The sequence below is a fragment of the Drosophila kikkawai genome, chromosome 2L (assembly GCF_030179895.1).
Source record: "Drosophila kikkawai strain 14028-0561.14 chromosome 2L, DkikHiC1v2, whole genome shotgun sequence".
Taxonomy (NCBI): Eukaryota; Metazoa; Arthropoda; class Insecta; order Diptera; family Drosophilidae; genus Drosophila; species Drosophila kikkawai.
Window position 1 is genome coordinate 19,376,119 of NC_091728.1, and position 23,484 is coordinate 19,399,602.

General features: G+C 39.4%; 4 protein-coding genes, 2 long non-coding RNA genes and 1 other non-coding gene across 8 annotated transcripts; 3 read left to right on the forward strand and 4 right to left on the reverse strand.

Annotated features, from left to right (window-relative positions):
- Positions 1-905: 905 nt before the first annotated feature.
- LOC138929080 (uncharacterized) lies at positions 906-2,851 on the reverse strand. Its single transcript, XR_011445506.1, has 3 exons — positions 2,567-2,851; positions 1,914-2,382; positions 906-1,854 (listed from the first exon to the last, which is right to left on the reverse strand). It is a non-coding gene; the product is annotated as an uncharacterized lncRNA (long non-coding RNA).
- Positions 2,852-4,426: 1,575 nt separating this feature from the next.
- LOC108077345 (E3 ubiquitin-protein ligase Kcmf1-like) lies at positions 4,427-5,717 on the forward strand. Its single transcript, XM_017170634.3, has one exon. The coding sequence runs from the start codon at positions 4,571-4,573 to the stop codon at positions 5,597-5,599; it is 1,029 nt and encodes a 342-aa protein (XP_017026123.1). The 5' UTR covers positions 4,427-4,570; the 3' UTR covers positions 5,600-5,717.
- A 126-nt stretch (positions 5,718-5,843) lies between these two features.
- On the reverse strand, positions 5,844-6,307 carry LOC108077346 (heterogeneous nuclear ribonucleoprotein A1). Its single transcript, XM_017170635.2, has 2 exons — positions 6,212-6,307; positions 5,844-6,140 (listed from the first exon to the last, which is right to left on the reverse strand). The coding sequence occupies exons 1-2, from the start codon at positions 6,221-6,223 to the stop codon at positions 5,844-5,846; spliced, it is 309 nt and encodes a 102-aa protein (XP_017026124.1). The 5' UTR covers positions 6,224-6,307.
- A 1,224-nt stretch (positions 6,308-7,531) lies between these two features.
- On the forward strand, positions 7,532-8,044 carry LOC108077373 (antifungal protein). The gene is made up of 2 exons (XM_017170667.3): positions 7,532-7,644; positions 7,719-8,044. The coding sequence occupies exons 1-2, from the start codon at positions 7,633-7,635 to the stop codon at positions 7,989-7,991; spliced, it is 285 nt and encodes a 94-aa protein (XP_017026156.1). The 5' UTR covers positions 7,532-7,632; the 3' UTR covers positions 7,992-8,044.
- A 1,651-nt stretch (positions 8,045-9,695) lies between these two features.
- LOC138929024 (uncharacterized) lies at positions 9,696-10,400 on the forward strand. Of its 2 annotated transcripts, XR_011445445.1 has the most exons (3): positions 9,696-9,817; positions 10,020-10,205; positions 10,259-10,400. It is a non-coding gene; the product is annotated as an uncharacterized lncRNA (long non-coding RNA). The 2 variants fall into 2 exon arrangements; XR_011445444.1 differs by having other exon boundaries at positions 10,020-10,400.
- On the reverse strand, positions 10,042-22,884 carry LOC138929023 (uncharacterized). Its single transcript, XM_070287515.1, has 5 exons — positions 22,563-22,884; positions 12,617-12,705; positions 11,842-12,549; positions 10,255-10,329; positions 10,042-10,182 (listed from the first exon to the last, which is right to left on the reverse strand). The coding sequence occupies exons 3-5, from the start codon at positions 12,003-12,005 to the stop codon at positions 10,059-10,061; spliced, it is 363 nt and encodes a 120-aa protein (XP_070143616.1). The 5' UTR covers positions 12,006-12,549; positions 12,617-12,705; positions 22,563-22,884; the 3' UTR covers positions 10,042-10,058.
- Positions 14,799-14,893, reverse strand: TRNAY-GUA (transfer RNA tyrosine (anticodon GUA)). Its single transcript has 2 exons — positions 14,857-14,893; positions 14,799-14,834 (listed from the first exon to the last, which is right to left on the reverse strand). It is a non-coding gene; the product is annotated as a tRNA-Tyr (tRNA).
- Positions 22,885-23,484: the final 600 nt, after the last annotated feature.

Sequence of the window (23,484 nt, forward strand, 5' to 3'; positions counted from 1 at the left end):
TATATATTTTCACACTTGCAATCATACTTTAAGCAGGGCAGCACGCACACACTCACCACCGTATCTGGGCTAGGGATGGCAGCCCGACGGAAGTTTAAAAAAAAATCACAGTTTTGAAGACACATGTGCCTTAAGGTCCTTACAAGTCTAAAAGGTAATCTTACCAGAATTTTTCTTTCCCTAAGTCGAAATCGAAAAGAACGTAAACCAAAGAGTTGATTCTAAATAAGTTAAGTAAGCTTCAGCTTCTTGATTTATTTAAGAATAAGATGTACTGTATTTTTGTCCATATTTGATAATATTTAGATTTATACACTGGTAACGCTATAGGGTTTCCATGGCTGTAGTTTGAAAATTACCCAAAAAATTAATATAACATATAAAATAAAGACTACAACAAAACTAAAAAAATTAAAATCTAAAATGAAAGCTTGGTATTCGTTAATAAATCTGAAATGCTATTTTTGAATAGTTTTCTGTTTTTTGTCACCCCTAAGTCGCTTCCACTGTTCACCATGGCGGTATCTTGGAGGGAGAACTTTCTCGTATCTTCATTTTCACTCGCAGGCAAAAGCCGTGCCATAAAAGTGCGTCGGGATTGTCGCCAAACTTTTGCTTTCTTTAGTCGCTCTTTTTAGTCCTGTTTGCTTTCGTGGGTGTGATGATAATAATTTCAAGAGGTATTCGACCGGAGCGTTTATCTTTTTTGTTTTGTGTTTTTTTGTGACTTACTTTGTCCTTGGGCTTTGGTTTGGCTTAATTAAAATGTCATAGACCCCGTTAGGGGTATATAATTACCGAAAATAATCAACACTAGCCGACGAGGTACTAGTTTGCTTCAAAAGTATATTTCAAATATATTTAAAATGTGTTATTTTTAATTATTCAAACTACTTTTGGGTTGACAAACTCTTGCCTTTCATTATATTGTGAATGTTGGCCAGTGTAATGTACCATAGAAAGGGATAAATTAATATTAATGTGAAGCGGCTTGTCGGATAGGCTGAAAAGTGTCTCGCAGTCGTCTAATAGATGTCAACTCTGCTTTCTGCTCGTTGGCCGGGCTGACATTATTAACTGAATCGACTTATGAGGGGCTGGCAAGGTGCGGAGGGTTGGCATTAAAAGGATTTCGCTGGATGTGCCATAATTTCTGACACTAATGACAGATAATGGTCTCCGAATTTTGTACATTAAATATTCCAAATGCGAAATAGTTTCGTCGCTCGTCATTATACTCTCTGCAGCCGAAAGTTCACAAGTTCAAAGCGCTCTGTCTCAACATCATCGTCATCATCATCAGCCTGTCGTTATAATCATCTCCGGATTGGATCGAATGCTTAATGGAACTGAAAGCAGCGTGAAACCATTCTGCAGCCCATTACCATTTTGGCTCATCCACTCCATCCATCCATCACTCCCCTTAAAATTCTTTATACTCCCAAAACTTTCAGCTGACGCTTTTTCAGTGGCTACAGAAAGAGTTAAGGGTGTTGCTGTGGGTGGTGGAGGGCGGAGAGTGAGGTGTGTCGGGCGTTTGTTTTGGACTGGTTTGGTTCCGGCGGTGACATCTGTTTCGGCCACGTTGGCAACTTTGCGTGCGGTTTGTCTCTGGTCCAAAGTTCTCGGCCCCAACGCCCTTTAATGATCCATGCCGCAAATGAATTGCAGTCCATTTGTAATTGCTGCACTTGATTTGCGGTGCGACTTGAGGGTTAACAATTATCTGCTGACGTCCGTGGAGACGTGGCTAACGGAGTTCCTGAAGTTGGCACTAAGTAGACGACAGTTGACACACTGACCAGACTTCAGGGACAAGCTTCCGGGAGGCTGCTAATTTGATAAATGGATTAACTTTTTAAAGGCTAACATTTTGCTATTTAACTAGAACTTCAAGTTTAGATTTTGAATACCTTCTATTTCATTTATGCCTTAAGATAATGTTTAACCATTTGAACCATGATTGATATTCCTGTAGATTTATCAACCCGTTCTAAGCCGCAAACTAAACCACGAAAATGTGTCAGCGGCAATTACAAGAATCCGTGGCTGCCACACACCGGCACTTGGCCGCGCCCACGCCATCTATATGCGCATCCGCAGGTCACGACAACGACCACCCTCATCCTGCACAATATCAATTATCGGGCTTCAAGTGTCGCTCAAGTGTCACGTCAAACACCAACACAAACTACGAGCAAAGAGCATAGAGCATAGAGCCAAGAGCGAAAGCCCAGGAGCAGAGCCCCGCGAACACATATGACAATCCAGTTTCCGCCCAGAGGTTGGCTGCACTTTCCGCTGCCGCCATCCGAGCATCCGGACCTGGTTTCTCATCGCCTCCCTCCAATACGGATATGTAAGCAACATTTTGCGCTTTGACTTTGATTGATTACAAAAGCAATTGAGCATATCGACGCAAAAAAAAAGAGAATTGAGCAAGGCACCGCCAAAGAATTAACATAAATAAAAGGCGCCTGAGACCGACACTTCCATTGACAGCTTCCGAAAGGCAAGGGCTGCGCAATTAAAGGAATTCAGCCCTCGCTTTTCCCCACCAACTTACTTAATGGAGGCCATGCCTGTAATTTTCATCACGGCTTGATTTACCCAATCGTTTGCGGCTGTGAGATTTTTAAAGGAGTCCTGAGACACGCCTGCCATTAATTAGCACAATTGAAATGGGTCGGCTAGCGCGCTTTGAAAGCCTAATGAAAATAAAATTGCAATTAAATTTAATTGATAAACTAATCAAGAAAGGTCGACAGGCGCTGATTGATGACTGGAAATATATATTTTTTTTAGAATTTTGGGTCTCAAAACGAGTTTGAAAGACAATTGACATAGAGTTTAAAAGGGATATTATGGTTCCACTAGGATTTTATTTATAAAACACAATTTTTTAGTTATTGGAAAATTTATTTCAAAATCAAAATACATCGCAAGCAACTTTGAAACTAATGTCATTTTCTAAAAATTTCAAATCAATTTCAATTAACTCTTCGCACTTTTTATTTTATTTTATTTTATTTTATTTTATTTTATTTTATTTTAATTTATTTTATTTATTTTTGTTAGTTTCTGTTTTTGGATCTTCTTGCGGAAATAGTCCATGTGATCCTGGCTGAATGCGATCGGTGTGTCGCGCTATATATACTCGGCAAAAATGCAACTGAAGACGCCGAAGTTGCTGCCGTTACTCTGCTGCGGGACATTTGCAAGGCTCTCGATCTTAAAGTCGCTAGTATCGAAGGGCTGTTTGCATTTGTCGAGCGACTCCTGGCGCAGGTACATCTCCAATGCGTCCAGCACATCCTGGTTCGAGTCGTATGGGTTCACTTAATCAACTTTGAAGATAAGCTGTGGTAGAAACCAAACCCTTGCCTTAAAGGGGATACCTTCTTTCCGAATAAAAACCAATGTGGAGTAGTAGCACGGACATACGTGTAAAATGGTAACTTAATGGGCGGCCATTGCCACAGTTTGCCTTTTGCTTTACTTTTAATTACCAACTCAAATTACACGCGCAGACTGGCAAAGCGGAACAGCTGCTCGACTTGTACTTGGCAGCGGAAGGCGGGAAGCGGAAAGCGGACAGTGCCGTGGAATCGGGATAGCAATTGCAATCGCAAACCTTCTAGGAGTCCGAAGGCAACCGCAGGACTCCACTGGCAACCCACACACACACATACACCGTCTCCAGACCATCGTTTTCTGCACATTTCATTACAATGCCATTGTATTCAAATCCTATTATAAAGCGTAAAACATGCCAAGGGGAATGAGAGTGAAGTGGTAACGGTACACTGAGAACAAATACGAGTAGTAATAAAAGTCAAAAAAATGACATTTTCTGAGATATACCATCTTCTTATTTTCTTTTTATAAATAATGACCACTGACGAAACAGATTTTTCGATTGAATTTATCTCAATTTGTTTTTTTCTCTGTGTGGCAAACCAACACAAGGTCCTGGTTGCATAGTGCTGCGCCCAGGACTCCATGTTTGCAGCACGTTTCCACTTTCGCACTTGGTAAACATAAGTTGCCCACGCACACACCCAGGCGAAGAGATTGCGTCCCGTCCGCCACACTCCATAAAATAATTACCAACACCAGGCCAGAAGCAGGAGCTCTCGTCTAACGGTATCTGCGGAATGGGTCCGAGAAAAGAGGACGAGGTGGTGGGTGAGGCTCGTCGGGAAGGATGGAGGTGCATGAAGCCGGAAGACTTCTATTACAATTGCCGCCTAGCGAGAGCTGTGGAACTGGGCGTCACAAAGGTAAGAACAGTCTGGCTGGATCCAGAGTAAAAAGGTTCGGACGTTAACCCAAGGCTAAAGCCAGTAGCGGTATCTTATTATAAAATATAAAATATATGTAAATATATATAGGATGTATGTATGTATAAATATACAAACATGTGGAATTCAAAATCATATAAACTTCTGTCATTTGTTTTCTATTCGATGTTGTAGAAATTCCAAACTTTTTTGCCTCCACTTTTGACCAGTATTTAAGCGCATGCGGAGTTGGCGAATTTAACGGAGGATCAGCGAGAGGAACCGTAATGGAAGTCTCCATGGGGCACCAGAACATCTGCTGCGACGGCTGCCAGAGGGTGGAGTTCCGAGGACGGCGCTTCCGCTGCATGCGCTGCACGAACTATGACCTGTGCGGCGATTGCTACGACCAGCAGATCGAGACGCAGGCGCACAGCATCGACCATCCCATGCAGCTAATCCCGGAGCCCGGCCAGGAGCCTGGCCTGCAACTCGGCAACGAAATGCTCGAGCTGGTGCACCTGTCCAACTGCTACACCTGCCCCTACTGCGGCCTCTTTGGGTGCTCGGCCAAGCAGCTGATCAAGCACGTGTACGACCAGCACCGCCTCTCCGAGGGCTACGTGGCCTGTCCGATGTGCGCCAGCCTGCCGTCCGTCGAACTGCTGGCGATCCGCAACCTGTCGCGTCACCTGCTGCTCAACCACATCGACCAGGCCAATCAGCTGGAGCCGGACACGCCGCCACTGCGCCGGATAATGACCAGGAGCTTGCAGCGCATCCGCCGACGCCGCCAGCAGCCACAGCAGCAATCATCAAGGGAGATTCCTGCCATTCTGGCCATCGATGACGTGGCCATGCCCCCGGAGCACCAAGATCGCACGGAGAACGAAGAGAGCTTAAACTCCAGCGTGGACCCATCAGCCAAACAGCCTCGGGAGGGCTATCTCCTGGGGCAATGGGTTGCGGAGCAGGAACGCATCTACCGGAATGCAGAGAGCTCAGTCATTCAGAGGCGCCAGCATGCACTCTTCACAGAGCACCTCCTGCTATCCATGCTCAGTGCCGAGGAGCTGCAGCTGCCGGAGAAAAAGCAGTCAGAGATGGAACGGAGCCTGAAACACCAAAAGGAGCTGACCTCAGTCATGTCACTGATGTCCTTACCATGGACCAGGCTGCGGCAGGTCACCCAATGGGAGGGCAAGAGGCTACTGAGCTCCACCGTGGGTGAACTCGATGTGGATTTAATACGGGATCAGATAGCCTGGTTGGAAAGGGCTGAGGCGGGGTCGGAGGAGGAGGAGGCCATAGACTAGAGGCAATTAACGGTGCTGCCAAAAAAGTGTCATTAATATTTTTGTTTTTCTATTTTCAAGGACCTGATATATATTGTTGAGGTTTGGTTAATTTTAAATGCAAAATCGGCTAAATTTTTGTGAAAATTATCTTTTTAATCAGTTTAATATATATATCTATGATATATTTATCTATACAAGTGGTCTAAAATTCGTGTGGTGAAATTTCGTTTATCGTATTTTCTGAAATTATCGCAGAAATCCTTTACCATCCTCCTTGCTGTTGCTGTTGCTGATCTCCGAAGCCACCGAATCCTTCTTGCTGCTGCTGTTGCTGTTCTCCGAAGCCACCGAATCCATTTTGCTGCTGCTGTTGCTGTTCTCCGAAGCCACCTCCGAATCCACCAAAACCTCCTTCCTGCTGCTGCTGTTGCTGTTCACCACCGAATCCACCTCCAAATCCACCACCAAAACCTCTTTCCTGCTGCTGCTGCTGCTGTCCTTGATCGAATCCCCATTGAGGAGACGCCGCAACCAGGGCAAAGAGCGCAATGAATACAACCTTTGGGAAAAATTAAGAAACAACACATTAGTCCTGTGATCCTCCAATGAATGCTATTATTGAATACTTACGAAAAATTTCATGGTGCTTATGTTTAGGCTGATGTCTGCAGTACTAATGTCACCTTTTGGAAGCTGGGCTCTTTTATACCGTCCAGCAATCGCATTGTGTCGTCGATAGCTCAAAGGTAATTAAAGGTCAGCCACAAGTATAGACGGAAAAAAAAAACTTAATAATCTATAAAAATTTCCACAAGTCTGTCTGGCTGTCTGCCACTGATTAGACGACCTCTTCCAAGTTGGACAACCCTTCAATCTGACTCATTGCCGAATAAATTAGGTTCGCTTTAATCGGAATCCAAAAAAAATGTGTTTTACTTGCATGCATGAAAAACGTGATTTATTAAATTTAAAAATATAAATTTGTGCTAATTCTGCAAAGTTATTAATTCAATTTATAGTCCGAATTCTTCTTAATACTCTCCATTTAATTAGTTTCTTTGCAGTAGATTTCCTCCTTACATTTAAAGTTCAGCTAAGACTTATTAGGGACACTGTACCAGAAAAGCTAAAAAGTCGACTGCAATATTAGTATCAGCCAACGAAAAATTCTAAAAAATGCCTAACATTATGCCACAGAAGTAGAAAAAGCCCAGCTTTAGCTTTAGCTTCGAGTTAAACAAAATGTATTTATAATAGGAAAGATTTGATATCAGGCCGTGATCTTAATTTTAGATTGATTGTCAATTACCATGAATTAATAAATCAGTCGTAGAAAATTTTGAAATTTATTGAATAAATAATTACAAATTTCTTTAATAGGCAAAAATTTAAGTTTGTTCTCATTAAATTTAAATAGTAGATGAATTCTTAAATTTTACAATCAAATAATATGTAGCTTTCTAAATTAACCTTAAGAGTGTACCGATGCCTTGACTACGTTATTTTTGTCAGATAAAATTAATAATGTCTTAAAATGTATGTCAAGTTTTTATTTAATGCTCTAAGCTTAATATATACCTACTTTTTAATAAAGTATTACAATAATATTCACTTTTAAAGTAAGCCAAAAAGAAGACTTTTAAATTAGCTAAGTAAAATCGTTCCAAGATTTCAACTTTCCCTAATATTATACTATTCAAATAATTTAAAGAACAAGTGGGGTGCTAGGCTCTAATCAGTTCCGATTTGAACAAAACAAATTAATAAAAAATAAAGTTCAAGTTTATAGGTCTTAGCCCCCTGAAAACTTTTCATTCCCGTCGGCGTTGTGCAGTCTCATCACAGAATATTAATCTACGTTTGGCAAGTAAGTACTCGGGGGGGGGGAATAATAATCATTAAAAAACATATTATGAAATACGGATTTGATTGCTTTGTTTTGCTTTTCAGAGCAAACAGTTGATTGATCACTGGCTATATAATGGCTTTGCCGCCGTACCTAAATCAGTTAGTACTTTTCTGAAGCGCAAACAATCAATTAACCAAGCAAAATGAAATTCTTCGTAAGTATTCTGAGGTCTTCTGATTTGATTTTCGAAGGATATAGCTAACCCATCCTTATTTAATCTGTTTTTAGATTGTCTTCTTTGCCCTGATCGCTGTTGTGTTGGCAGGTGGATACGGTGGTAATCAAGGACGTGGCCAGGGTGGACATGGCCAGCAAGGATTCGGCCAGGGCGGACATGGCCAGCAAGGATTCGGTCAGGGCGGACATGGCCAACAAGGATTCGGCCAGGGCGGACATGGCCAGCAAGGATTCGGCCAGCAGGGACATGGCCAGCAAGGATTCGGTGGACATGGCCAGGGTGGTCACGGCCAGCAAGGACACGGACATGGCGGACGCTACTAAGAAGGATAACCTGATAAATGATATTGGAAAATAAAATACTTAAATTGAAATCACTTTGAACGTTTTCTGTATTTATTTATATATTTCTGAAATTGATAATAGCAATTTGATTTAGTACTTCAAATTTATTATCAGGCGCTACAGGCAAGATCTTTGACGATTACATTTTGTTTAGTTCTACCAGGGAATCTTATTTGTATGTGGTTTTTATTTTTTAAGGTAACTTCTTTAAAATTTCATGAACAAAACCTTCAGTCTGGAGTTTATATCGTTCTCGATATACATTTCTGATCTTTATTTTAATAATTAAAAGAATTGTGATACCTAAACTAAAACAATTTTTTTTAAAACGTAAATTGTATAATATTTATTGTTTTCAAGTGTATTTTACTCCCCGAGTTCAATTAAGTTTAATCTGCATGCTAATCGTAGCGGATGTGTGCAATTTAATTCTTTCCAAGAATTTTGTTATCTCAGTCTTATATATTTTTTTTCTATATGACTCTTGTATAAATACCGCGACTTTATTGAATAATATTTGCAGTTTTAAAATGAATATACACGTAAGTAAAGCCTTAAAGAACAAAACTCCTTTGCTTAAATTAAGCATTAACATTTTTTTTTCAACAGGAAATTTGTATTACTGTTTTGGTTGTTGTGTCAATTTTTGGCCAGAGCCTCCAAAGTGAAATATACGAAGGAAGTGGTGGGGGATCGTACGAAGAAGGACTATTCGGTGGACAGGGATATCCAGGAAGCTGGAACAATCATAGACCTGGGCAATATCCTGGAAGCTGGAACAATCATAGACCTGGGCAATATCCGGGAAACTGGAACAATCATAGACCTGGGCAATATCCCGGAAACTGGAACAATCAAAGACCTGGGCAATATCCTGGAAACTGGAACAATCAAAGACCTGGGCAATATCCTGGAAGCTGGCATAATCCCGGAATTGGGCAATATCCTGGAAGCTGGCATAATCCCGGAACTGGCCAAAATCCTGGAAGCTGGAACAATCCTAGACCATGGCAAAATCCTGGAAACTGGAACAATCCCGGACTTGGGCAAAATCCTGGAAACTGGAACAATCACAGACCTGGGCAATATCCAGGCGGAAATCCAGGAGGAGCGGAATCGACACACAATTCTGATGGCACATATGAAATCATTGATCTCAGGGCTCGTTCGCATCCGCAGAGATATTCGTTTGGACGAAAATAATGCTGGATTTTAAATTGTTTTTAATATGTCAACCCTAATAAAATCAAGAATCAATACATTTTAAACTTTTTATACCCTTGCAGCCTTCAGTCAGAAGTTTGCAACGCAGTGAAGGAGACGTTTCCGACCCTATAAAGTATATATATTCTTGATCAGCATCAACAGGGGAATCTTTCTAGATGTGTCCGGAAGAAATTGATTTTTTGGCCATTTTTGCGAAATTTGATAAGGGGTTACATCATTAAAATTAGCAAAAATGGCCAAAAATGTTGATTTCTTAAAATTTTAAGTTTGGTATGCAGTTTTTTTAAATTAATAAAAGCTAACACAAAACTGCTTTCCGAATCGAAATTAATGCATTTTTGGCTTAGTTATGATATATTTGAATTGTTACCTGCAAGGGTATACAAACTTTGGCTGGCCAAAGTTAGCTTTCTTTCTTGTTTCAAATAGTATATTATGAAACTGAAAATAGTTAAATTCAGAGAAATTATTTTTACTGATCATTTTAAATTGCTGTTTTTGTATGTTTATTTTTATAAAAATGAGGCCGTGGCTACAGCTCTGGCAAAGATAAGAAATTGAAGGCGCAGCTGGAAAGGGTAATGAAAATCGTTATCATGGAAAGTCATATCTATCAATCTAACCTAATTCGGTTTTGAGAAATAATACTTTGAATTCACCTAAAAATATATATTTACTGAATCTGTTTGTCAAAAATGTTGGTTAATTTAGAATATAAATTCAGATAACAAAAAAAATTTTGAATTTCAAATTTGTTTTAATGTTTTATTTTTGTTTTAGTTTATAATAATTTGCGAAACGTCTTGACGGAACATTAGTTTACTGCTCCTGGTGGCGGTGGGGGCTGTCCGGCGCACCAAGGGGTGCAGGGCGGCAAAGTAGTGGGCGTGGCTGGGGCCGGACGTGCCGCAGCGCCAGCGAACAGAAGCGAAAGGAACAGCAGCTGCAAAACGTTATCACAAAGAGGTCAATAGATCAGAGCAACAAAATGTTTATTAATTCTTAGAAAACTTACACAGCTCTTGATGTCCATTGTCGAATGTGGATTTGTTTTGAATCTCGTTGAAGCGTCTGCTTGTTTATATAGCAACTGTTTGGGCGACAGAACGTGTGTTTCGACATTTGATTACTTTTTAAGAAATATAAATGTACTGACAAAAATATTATTCCCTAGAGTTTTATTGTATACATTGCTAGAAATCAAATAAAAACAGAGTAAATATTTATTTATTTTATAAGACATTTATGTTAAGTTATTATTTAATACGTGGAACCTTTTTAAATACTTTACATTATATATGTTTTTTTTTTGTATTTTTGGATAGAGTACATATTATTATTAATTACATATTAATATTAAATATAAATTAATACAAAAATAACCATTTTAAAAATCATAATTATGTTATATTTCTTAATCTATATTTTTTTATTAATATTACACATTTTGTTTGAGTGAGTTTCCTAGTCTTGCTCAATATTTTTAATAATGCATTCATGCTGATACCATGTATGGCATAGAGTTGTTTTCAATTAAAAAGTCCAAATTTAATTCTTATCACCTTAAGCTACTTTGCCTTTGACATTTGGTCTTATGCTTACAAAACTTTAGTTGAATGTTGATAAGGTTAAAGCTTCTACTCGTTCTGGATTACTTTAAAGTATTTTTATATTTTTAGGCAATAAGTAAAAGTATATACGGTAGTTTTAGTTATAATTATTAAATGTGTGTAAAGCAAATCCAAAATGCAGACTGGTGCTTCCGAAAACGACAGTTCCTCTTAGCTTCATTAAACAGAAAAATTTCTTAAAATTTATTTGAGTAGGCGGTGGATGCAGTGTGCAATTGCAGGTTTCCTACAGATAACACGGCTGCCAGGTTCAAGAGGCACCTTCTGGTTATATGCTCGAACCTTGGCTGAGATGCCAGTGCTCCGTAAGGAGGTCGAAGATGAAGTCAAGTGCATAAGACCAGCCGGCCAGAGACCCAGACTGCACTGGGTCAGCAGTTGTTGTATCTGGAAGCTTCCGGTTCGTCACTCCTATTTAACGCTGTGCTGGCTGGGGGAAAATGCGGAGGACTACAAACAATGTGCAGTCATTGAGCGCAAATGTGCCAAATAATGACTTGCAAGCAAGCGAGTGCAATTTATATGATAAGCAACCAAAATAAATGGCAAGCAATTCATTTTACTTAAATGCAGTGCAGTGCAACAATAATTTCTGACTTTGCCGCCTTGTTTCACCCCTTTTCCAGGTGAGTCCTTCTACGAAAAATACTTGTTTTACTGCTGTGCACACGCAGCATATATCAAAAATACTTTTCTGCCACGGTTGCAATCTAACTAGATTTACTTCGGTGTTGCCTAATGATTCCGACAATAGTAAAAGCCAATGAAATACGCACCTTAAAAGCAGGAATTACGGGATAAGAGTGCCTTTACTTTAAAAATATCTAGATTTGGTTTGGTAGGACAAACCTCTTTGAGTTTTTTTTTCTCTTTTAATTTGTACTTAAGAAGGAATACTGGAAAGAGTCTTTTTTAGGTAAAATTCAGTGGTCTATAGCGCTCGTGTATTCATATGCAAAAGGAATACTTACTGTGAGGACTCCCAATTGGGACTATGAAGAAGGCAGCGAAATGCAACATATACGTTGACCCAACAGCTAAAGCTGAGGCCACCTGTCCCATCATCACTCTTCGCCATTCTTCTTGTGCCCGGTCTCCAACCCGGTGCTCCGTGGGCATGTGCTGTATCCTTCATTGTTGAAAGCTGAACCTTGGGAGCAATCAGTGGATTATGCGCTGCTTTACAAAAGCGGACGACGCGTCGCCTTTCCCAGGCGACCTATGAACTGGCCCCATCCTCTGGATGCAAGCAACTCTGTTTCGCCCCCTTCATTGTTGGCCGTGCGCTGTGCTGAAACATAAATTTAACTGCGAGCTCATGGAGCCGTGTGACAAGGCCGCAGGAATTCAAAACAAAAGTTGCAACAAATACCAAACACGCCATAAAGACAACAACAGCAAATACATAGACATAAATTGCAGGCTTGGCCACTCTCGGCCCATCTCGCTCTGCAAAAGGCAAAAGGCAACCCTTTCTGTCTCTGGCAAGCAAAAAGAATGACAGGAAGCCGGATGTGAGTGCATGCCTTTTGTGCATGCAACGAATTATTCAGTTGACACACAGGATGTGTGCTTTGCTGTTCATGTTGTTGCCACTGCCACTGCCGCTGGTTGCTGGTTGCTGGTTGCTGGTGGCTGCTTTATTTGCTTGCTTTTCTCTGAGGATCTGGGCCTGGATTCTAGTCCAGTTTTCCAGGATTTTCTGTTAATTTTGTAACCATGGAAATTTGTAAAAAATTAACTTACCCACAATTAAAAGCTCAATTTGGGCAACTTGATTTGATGACCCTTCTTGTAGTAAAATAGGGAGAAATACAGAGTAGTCTATTGAAACACTAAGAAACATAAAGCAAATGTATTAAATAATTATAATTTCCAGGGTTTAATATATGAAATATATATACTTTAAGGTTGGCAAAATATCAAAATTAAAATAACCTATTCTTTTAAATTTTCCAAACTTAATATTTCATATTTATTTTCATTTGTAAGCTAGGAAATCGAGTATCTCATAGTCGACTATATTGTTAGGCCCTGCTTCTTGTTATATATCTCTGAACACAACTTTCTGTTATTGCGCAAATATACGTGTGCTTTATGATGATTGTTATTATACTCATATAGGAAATACTCGTATAAAATGCGTGGCTTTCTCCTTGAAAGCATTTAATTTTTTGGTATACCCACTTATACATGTGAGAGCACCTTTTTTTTAAAGCAATTTTTCAATTTTATGAGGCCAAAAGGCATAAATAATGAAAGAAGGCATGTATATGGCTGGATGCGGTGAAGAAGAGCAATCAAAAAGTGCGTGCTAACTAAATTGTTATTGCTTTCAAATGTCACGTATCATTATCATAATTTTTTTGCTTGACATTTTTAAGTAGCTGCCATAAATGTTTATAACTTCTGCACACAGAAAGTGTTTCTATTAACTTGGCCCAAGGCCGCTCACCTCCCGGACCATGGATCTCTTAACATTATTGGGCCCGAGGGACGAGCGCACCAGCAATACAGGAAAGACGGCCACTAAGGCTCCAGGACACACACGTACCTAGGCACCTTGACATTCATAATTCATAATTTATGGCTGCATCCGAAGGAGGGCTCTTTTTCCTGTATGTATTTTAATTCAACTGCTGAAAGGTGGCAGATGGAAGATGAACGATTTTTGCCCACCTGGAGGTTATGATTAAAACAAATTTAATAGCTGTTTGCGGGAAATGGAGAAAAGACAAACAAAGCCCTTAAAGCTTTCATCAAAAACCAAATGTATCTGTCAAATTAAAGCTAGTGGTGGGTATTTGTACATTTTGTATTTTGTAGCCCAACAAATTTACATATTTCATTAATACATTTTAATGTTGCTGCAATGTGTCTAGACGTGGGTTTCCATTTATGGCCTGGCGATGTGTTTTGATCACTTATATTTTGCATTAATTTACATGCATATATAGTATGTATATAAAAATAAACGAAGTTCCATGCACAAGCTGATTTACAGAAAATAAGGGAAATTAAAAAAAAAAAAAATTAGCATGAAAAACTTGCCTTGCAAACATTAAAAACTAATCAAACTTTTAAATACACTTCAACCGCAGCAGACTTAAGATTGAGATATTGCTGGGGACAAGGGCGGAGGGCGTTGGAGGGAGGGCATCGAGAACAATTCGACAGGCGTCTTAAGAGGCATCGGCAACGGCATCCGCATCGGCATTGGCATCGACTTTGATTTGTTGCCTCCGTCGCGTCTCATCTCATCTTCCCCGCCGGCCCTCTCTTTTTTAGCCCTAACTTTGGCCGGACTTTTGCCTTGTTGTCAACGTCAACAGAAATTGATTGCTCGCCGAGAACACCAGCCTCAATCTGCAGTCTCCAGGCTCAAGCCCGGGATTTCGCCTGCCACCAGCTACTTATACCCTATTGGACTGCCTCTGTGGCATTTTCATTTCATTCGGAGTTGAGTTTACTTTGCGCCAAAACTTTTACGCAGAGAGCTTCTGAGTCTCCGTCTCTCGTTCTCCAGTGAATTATCTTTAGCCAGCGGACCAGGGAAGCCTACTCCCCGGCCAAAAACTTTGACACAGTTTAGGAACCAAAAGTTTAATGGAATTTGTCTATGGCATCGCCTTGCCCCCAGACTTCCGCCGGGCCGCAAAAATAAATAAGAAAGCATTAAACTTCTTTTTAAAGCAATTAAAAATTCTTTAAGACTACAGAACAGTTCTCCCTCTGAGACCTGACCCCCTTAAAAGTCGGCTTTTCTGTGTGCAAGGCCGCATAATCTGCGATCGTGCGATGTCTTAAGAGGGTACAAGAGTTTTTTTTAGATAAAGAAAACAACTAAAGAATAAAGGTTCTTATTTTATTATAAAATATGCTACTGCATAAAAATGAATATGTTTTTTAATAATAAAAAAAAGGATCCTCCTTCGAGCCGGATTTGAACCAGCGACCTATGGATGTCTACTTTGTGAAATCTCCAACTACAGTCCACCGCTCTACCAACTGAGCTATCGAAGGTGTTGTCTATTCAGGTGTTGACGCCAAATTTAGCTCGCTTATCAAAAATTTTAACTCAAAAATGCTTGGCAAAATAAATAAATCAAAGCGCTTATCGCAGCATTAAATGCAACAAACAAAACACTGCCACAGGTACGGCATCAATATAATATACTTATTTACAGTTTTATGAGCAAGCGAGCTCCAAAACATTTCTATATATATTCTTATATTTGTATATATATATGCTTATATATTCTTTTTAACTAACAAGCTATAAACTATATTCTAATTAATTCAAATTTTTACATACTTCAGTAAACAAAAGAATGTATTTTTCCAAGAAAAATATAAACTTAAAACACAACCAAAAACCAAAGATGTAAAATCTGTTAAAATGTTTTAAATAACTTAACTTATTAATAAATAAAGTTAGACCCTCAAACTATGATTATTCCATTCGATATGTGGAATATGCTTCGAAAACAATTGTTTATCTGAATTAATTAACCCTAAATTGTTTGCTTCCTTGGACTTATTTTGTGTTATGCTCCACGGGGCGTATGAACAACGCGGCGGCTGGTTTATTGCTTGCCCTCCTACAGAGGAGGCATAAAGCTCACACGGACACACAAATACCAGGCATCATTATCAATACTAACGCCACCCGGCCAACACACACACTGGCGGGGGGAAGTCGGAGGTATAGGAGAGGGCTTGGAGGGAACTGGTCTTAACTACTTTCTGCACGTCTGCTGATAAAATCGATAAATTCCTTTTCGTAAAACGAATTAGGAAACTAATTGACTTGGATTTCGCTTAAAGAATCTCACATAAATCGTTAGCTTAAGCGTGATTCTGGCAGTTGAATGCGTTGTTCCTGGTGCCAGGAATTGGGGGCGATTTCTTGGGGAGCCTTTAACGTTTGCCCCAATTCAGTGTCTAGCTAAAATTAGAGCAGCACTTGTTTTGTATTTTGTAACGTAACGTAATATTATGGGGAGAAAAATAATTTAAAATTTTAATTATAGTCCCGTAAATGTCATTAAATGTGAAACATTTTCACCCTTTAACTCTCCGATTGCTTCGACTAACAACTTGTCCACCTCGTCCTCATCGCAGTCGTCGCCCTCATTGAGCTCCAGCGAAGCGTCGCCAACTAACAAGGCACAAGTATTACGTCCACATTTCCCGGCTCCATGCACTTGCCTTGCAATTTGATTTACAACAAACACACAAGCTGTGTTTTTTAACATATTCCTGCCTACCATTTAACCTCTGCAATTTATACCTATCTGTGCAGGCATTTCGTGCTCGGCTTATTTGTGCAAACGCTTAAACACCTGAAGTTGTGCTAAAAGGAGAAACAAGACTAGAATATTTACACAGTAGGAGAGGTCTGCTATCATCTTCATAATTTACTAGATGGTATTCATAAGTATTCATAAAAATAGTTTTTAAGTTCACAACATCTAAAGAATATTATGTTTAAAATTTCCATTGATGAAAGCTAAATTAATTAAATTATGACTAATTTTTGTTGATTTTAATATTTAAATAACGAATTGAGACAAAGTCTCTTACCTTATAAGTTCTGATACAATTTCTACTAAAATTGTGTTTCAAAAATTAAAAAAAAAAATGTATTTAAGGCAGAAAAGCTCACCCACTTTCTGATTGCCTCTTTTATTAAAAACTTAAGTAATGTAAAGTAGCGAAAAAGAACTTGTCAGAAAGTTGTTCAGAATAGTTTCTCATATTTATAAATTCATATGCAGTTGCAATTTCTTTCAACAAACATGCAAATATATAATTTTAATAAAGTGGCGAAACCAGGAGTCTGTTAGACTTTCCCACTACCAACCAAAAAAAAGGGAACCTGCATGGGTAAGTCACTTGACAACGTAGAAGTTGTCGTTGATTTTACAAGTACTTTTATTGTTCCTGTTGATTTTGTTGTTCATTTTCCCGCTGGTGAAGACGGAAATGTATGCACTTGATGTGCTCTACAGAGAAGCAGGGAAACACGAAATTTGAAGTGAATGTCACACAAAATATTTTATTGTAGCTTTCATGTTTTTATTACCTGCCAGCCAAAGTAAATGAGAACAATTTATATGCAATTTGTTAAGAAAAACCTGAATTAGACTAATTGCAACAAAGAGAAAAGAGAAGTTCTTAAGAATATAGAAAAGATATTGCAGAATGTTAAATTTTTCTGCTAGCTTGTTTTTAATTGGGAAAAACGCATCCTAGTTATGCTGATCATGAAATACGTACATCCTATGCATATGCAGAACTTTCATAGTTTTCTTTTTCTCGTGCTTAAACGCTTTACTCTTTTTAGCCATTTTAGTGGGCAGAGGTCAAAGCTCTCGACAGGGTTAGACACATACCCTTCTCAAGTTCAAAAAATTTATTGTTTCAATAGGGGCAAGCGACACATACAGCAGCGAACAAAATAGAATAAAACCGATATGGTAAAAATTGAATTTCTATAAAAGTTTCGACAGCATGCAAAGGACAAACTTTGTCCACGGGCTGACGCTTATAGAGACTCGAAGGTAAAGGGAAATGGAAGGATCACATACGCTACCACGCCCAGCATTCGGCAGACTCAGGAGTTGGCAAAAGAGTTAAGGAGCCAATCACCAAGTCCTGCTCTGTCCTTCACTCAGCCGTTGAGACCAATCTCTTAGTGATGTATATCGAAAATGAACCGATATAAAATATCGGAAAATAATAGGTGACTCAAATAACGGTTAACATATTTTTGTACATTTTTAATTTGGGAATAGTTTCCTTGTTATCCTTCCACATTGTTATTTTATTGATGTAATGTAATTGAAATTGCTTTTCCTTTTAGAAAAAAATGCCATCCGAGAGATCATGCCTCTGGATATTAAAGAAAATTATAAATAATAGATTTACCCCTATAATGTATTGGTAAGTCAAGCTTTAAATCTTTACGATATCAATGTAATGGCACTATTGCCATCTCTAAACCCGTGTTTCTTTCCTACAGTTCCGGTTCCTTCCTTCGGCGGTCCACAGAGAGCGCTGTCAACACTTGGACTTCCGGTGGCCGCTGCCACTGCCATTGCCACTGCTGCTGCTGCTGCTGCTGTCAGCAAAATGTCACCAGCATGCACATGGAATCGCTTTTCCCAGCTCTCCAGTATTTGATTGGGTCTGGGCTGGCGATTGGCCGCCGCCATCCTGCCATCCTGGCTGAATGCCTGGCCAGGAGCATTATTTGCTTTTATTTCTGCAAGTCAATAGCTTTGGCTTTGGCTTTTAAATTTATCGACTGACGTTTGATGCGCTTCATTTAACTTGGAAACATTTTTCAACTCAAATTCCTTAGCCCCTCGTGGCCCCCGTTTTTCAGTTTTAGAAAATACATTTTCACCGTTTCGCCGTCCCTTGTTCGGTGCCACTCTCACGGCGCAAGTTTTTTCCTTTGGATGGCAGATGTAAAGTGTCATTAAATTCCATCGCCCCATTGACGCGGTTGAGCAAATAAATTCAAAGGGCTGTGGAACAAATCTAGTTATTAGTTTAAATGTAAAAAATTTGATTTAGAAATTAAACCATCTTCTTGAGTGAATAGAACTATTACATTTTGCAATTTAGTTTAATTTGTAGCATATAAAATAATTAAAAAACTTTGTTGCCTGAATTTATTTTATAGAAATAAATATTATTAAAATTTTGTTATGAATACTAAAGGTAATCAGTAATTTAAAAATATCTAGAAAAAATTTGAAATTATTTGGCTTGGTTTTTCAAAAGGCTACCAAAGCTTTCCATAGGCAAAATGCAGTGAACTGAAAAACGTACATCTTCATGGCTATTTTATTTTCTAGTTAGCTGCCATATTTTTCTATTTTCTGCTTGGCTCTCCTCCCCCTCGATCTATCTTTGGCTCCCACTTAACAAATATCAACTAAAATAGCTTTATATATATATTGTTGATAATAAAAATCCAGCAGGATTCGCTTGAACAACCGGACAGCAGCATCCGTTGGTGCAATGGAATCTATGCGCTGGATGACTTCTTGAAAAGCCAGAGGAAACACGATTCAAAGGGCACTCAAACCATACATATGGACCACATATCAACCCTTCACACATATCCTAACTTCAAAGCTAGGATCATATTAATAGATCCAAATAAGTTTAATAAACTATAAAATAGTATTGATTTTTAAATTGAATATGTATTCAAAAAGCCGTTTCAAACTAGCTGTATAAAATCAGAAGGAGAGACTCGATCAAACCTAGTTGATTGGGGAAGAGGCATAAAAGCCGTTAACACGAGATAAACCTTTGACTTGGCTCATAGCCCGCCATCTCGCTGGGCTGCTGTATGCAGCCAAGTGGGCGTGACCGGCTTGTAATAACTTACGCCTTTTGACACAGATTAAGCCGGCATAAAGACAATGCTGGAATCAGGAAACTGCAACGATGACGAGGACAGAAGTAAACTTGGCCAAAGGATTTCATGACCCCTCCTACATGTACCTACATATATGCGTGTGTGGGTGGGGTGGCCTATGCAAGCCGTCGCCCTTATTGTTTGCCTTGCTCTATGTGTATGGACCAGACAGTCCCCTGCCCACTCTACTCTCTGCTCTTTTCCATACATTTTCCATACCGAGCTCATTCAAGCCAGTCTGCTGCTCATCTTCATTGTAGATGACAGCCCCCATTGTCCTATGCCGACTCCTGCAGCGACAGCAGCTGTATTTTTAGCCGCCCGAGACAGGGCACCCAGATCACACATTACCCAGAGCAATCCCCACATATTTTCCCATTAACTAGTTCTTTTTGTTCTTTAAGCCATGGCTTTGTGGTGGCCCAAATCATAAATTTCCCACAAAACTCACTGATCTATGGGAAACGAAAAGCAAAAGATCTAAAAGAAATATAATTGGTAAGTGCTTTGTATTGCAAGTTATAAAATATAATCAGATTTATGAATATTCCGCCTAAAAGAATGCAATGTATTGAGATCCTCACTTAATGTCAAGTTGATGACTTTACACGAATTTCCCGAATGTGATTCTAGTTCAGAATTTTCTTGTTACGCTGCAGCTTTACGTTTCTTGCATTTTAGTAGTTGGCTTCGTTGAGACAGCTCCATGCATAATATGAATTTTACTCCAAACGCATCGACTAAAAGGAAAATTCTATGCATTTTATATCGTGCTGGAGGGCATTCATACGATGAATGTAAGTCCACGCCTTATACATATTATACATATGCAGATGGAAGCTTCATTTTGCCACATGCACGCGGAAGCTGAGGCAAAGAGTCATGCGAAGCCCTACTACCTATGCTCATTGCGGATCTATAGTCGCTTTCCTTGGTCCTCTGCGCAGGTCTCTCATTTGCCATTTCCCAGGGAACTCAGCATGTAAATAGGGTTAGCATGCGACGTCAGTGGGCGACTACCCTGTTGCATAATGCATTCTCTGTCTGGTTAAGAAATGACAAACTTCTGTACATCCATTTCAGATGCTGGGCGAGGCATTAGTCTCGTCTCAGCTGCGAATTTGAGAAAGCAATAATGTATAATATATATAATGTTATAATTTATTTTGGTAACTGTTTCTTTATAAGAAAATTATTATAGCTAAAAGAAGAAATCTTTCTCGTTTACTAATTTTCAAAAAAAAGCTTTAGGATTAATGTCTGACAAATCAGGAAATTAAACATTGTTTTTAGGAGTACCCATTTTTCTAATAGTATCTTATGATTAGAAGAATCTGTGCCCTAAAGGTGTAAGTTGTATTTCTTGTACACAAACATATGATCAAATGAAACAACAAAATCAAACCCAAACAAACACCCACAATATTAGTTGTGCTTATATTAAATCTTTAATTTTCAAGTCCCTAATATATAAAGCATGAGCATGGCAAGATTACTTTTACGAGTATGCCCCAGCCTCGCTTCAGGGGCATTCAAGGTATTCTGTGCCACGTGCAGCACAAGCCAGAGGAGTAGTGGGGCGACGCAGTGAATGTTGCAATTTCTGTTTTGAAATTGGCTTATTTGGGTATTTTTTATGCGCCCGACATTCAACGTGGACCATGCTGCAGGGGCCTGTAGTCCATGGCCTTTGTTTTGTAATTGTTTCGAAACTGGGTACCGGGTGCCGGGTACCGGGAAGGCCCGGGATACGGTAGGCGGCGAAAGTTAACGTCATTGTCGTTCCCAAACTCGACGACGTTGTGTCGCTGTCGTTGGAAAGACCAAAGGAAGAAGGGCAACATTAGCGGCAACTGTTTTGAGTGCCGCTTCCCGTCGGTCTGTTCTTTATCGTTCCTGCCAGAGAGTCGTCTCCCACTCAAGCTCCCTACTCACCAACCACCACCCACCATCATCCGCCTTTTGCCATCCGCCGGCCGCTTTCAAGTGGCATTCGAGTGGCAGCCACTGTGCAGCATTATGATGAAAGTTTGTGTCACAAAATGCAAATATTTGAAAGGTAATTGAATTTGAACTTTGCCGCCCGTCGTCCTTGGTTTGCTAGTTAGCTACTTTGGCTGCCAGCCACTGAACAGTGCACAGCAGGGTAAAAGCGTATTCGAAATACTGTATCAATTCTAAAAGTAACTTGAGGATATCGGAAATCTGTATAGGAGAGGCTCTTTTTTTCACAAATCAATATTAGTTGTAAATATTATACTTTTAATTTCAAACTAATAATAAACAAGAAAGGAAGCTAACTTCGGCACGCCGAAGTTTGTATACCCTTGCAGATTGGTTTTGATGTTTATTTTATAGATTTAAATGCTGAAAACACTCACAAAACAGAGTTTCATTACATTTTACCTATACTTATTATGTTTACAGTTTGACAGGTACAGTTTTACATTCCCAGCTTTATATATTTTTACATTTACCGATCGCTTCTATGGCAGCTATAAGATATAGTTGTCCGATTTTTATGAAATTTATACCAAAATTCTAGAATAATAAAAAAAACTTATATCTCAGAGTAAATAAAAATGCGTTGAAAAACAACGAAGCTATAATTTTATTTCTATTAATTTCCCGATCGTTCCTATGGCAGCTATATCATATAGTCGTCCGATTTTCATAAAATTTTTACCAAAATTCTGGAATATTATAAAATGGCTATATCTCAAAAATGATGCAAAAATATTGAAAAACAGCCAAGTTATAATTTTTTTTCTAAAAATTTATCGAACATTTGTATGGCAGCTATATGATATAGTCGTCCGATCCGGCCCGTTCCGACATATATAGCAGTGAGAGCATATAGAAGACTATATGCAAAGTTTCATTCAGATAGCTTTAAAACTGAGGGACTAGTTTGCGTAGAAACAGACAGACAGACAGACGGACAGACGGACAGACAGACAGACGGACAGACGGACAGACGGACAGACGGACATGGCTAGATCGACTCGGCTGTTGATGCTGATCAAGAATATATATACTTTATAGGGTCGGAAACGTCTCCTTCACTGCGTTGCAAACTTCTGACTGAAATTATAATACCCTGCAAGGGTATAAAAATAAAGAAATTAAACAGTAACTTTCAGTAACAGTAAATTCCCTCCAACGCAAAAGAGGGGAGCTTTAAGTACCCAATATCCCGCGTACAATGGCATTGAAGTTTTGATAGCAAATATTTAATGAAGAGCTTACATGTTTTATTTATCCAAGCTGAATGGTCAACACAGCACAAACCCAAAGCGAACTCGCTTGCCGGCTGTCTCGTCCCAGCACTCATTTGTTTGTCGTGCAAATTATATACAACATTTGCACTCATGATGGCATTCAGTTTTCATGTTCCGAGTACAAATGAAAATCCATACAAGGCCGGAAAACACATCTGCTCTCTCTCGCTTCGCCCCTGTCCATGTTATGGGCTGTGTTTTGGGGCATGCCCCAGGTGCAGTGAACAATAAATTTTGTTGAAAATAAACAATTATTTGGACATGATTGGCTTTTTGTCTGCTTTTTTTTTCTTTTTATTATTCTTTTCAAGTGTCGAGTTCCACCTTCCACCTAAGCTTGGGTTTTGATATTAATTAATTGCATGGATTTAAGTTAAGAAATAAAAGAAATATTGTAGTGGAGACGCAGTTTTTATATCTTTACCTCTTCTGACTTGGCTAATGTCGGAACTTACTCCCCAAAGAGCACGTCAATCATCAGTGACTCTAGTGCCAAAGTATCCGTGTCCATTGTTCGATGACTTTTGATAGAAAGAAAAGAACGCGACGAACCAGTCTGTGTCCAAGCAGCGCAGATTGATGGCTACAGGCGCGTTTCCAGGGCAATCACAGTCAAAAATGCTTCACAATTGACAAGTAATCGAGGCGACGAGTGTGCCCGGAATTCAACGCCGACGCGTTCAGTTTTTTTTTTTCTGCGCGTGCGAATTTCTAATTTCATTAAAATTTGCTCAAAGGGATGGCGCCCGGATGGATGTTGGAGCCCAGACGTTGACAGAAACAAATCGACACAATGGACGTCAAACACAGGGCACAGCGGGCTTGTGGGCAGGGCAGCTTTGGCAATCCGAAATCCCCGATCAAAGTGGAAAATCGATTTTAATTGCAAA

Bases quoted from the DNA above. Each gene is read 5' to 3' on its own strand.
- LOC108077345 (XM_017170634.3), top strand. From the start codon at position 4,571: ATGGAAGTCTCCATGGGGCACCAGAACATCTGCTGCGACGGCTGCCAG.
- LOC138929023 (XM_070287515.1), bottom strand. From the start codon at position 12,005: ATGAAGGATACAGCACATGCCCACGGAGCACCGGGTTGGAGACCGGGC. The intron at 10,330-11,841 runs GTAAGTATTCCT...TCGCCCAAACAG, and splicing joins CCCAATTGGGAGTCCTCACA to TTGCTATATAAACAAGCAGA. The intron at 10,183-10,254 runs GTAAGTTTTCTA...AACGTTTTGCAG, and splicing joins CAATGGACATCAAGAGCTGT to CTGCTGTTCCTTTCGCTTCT.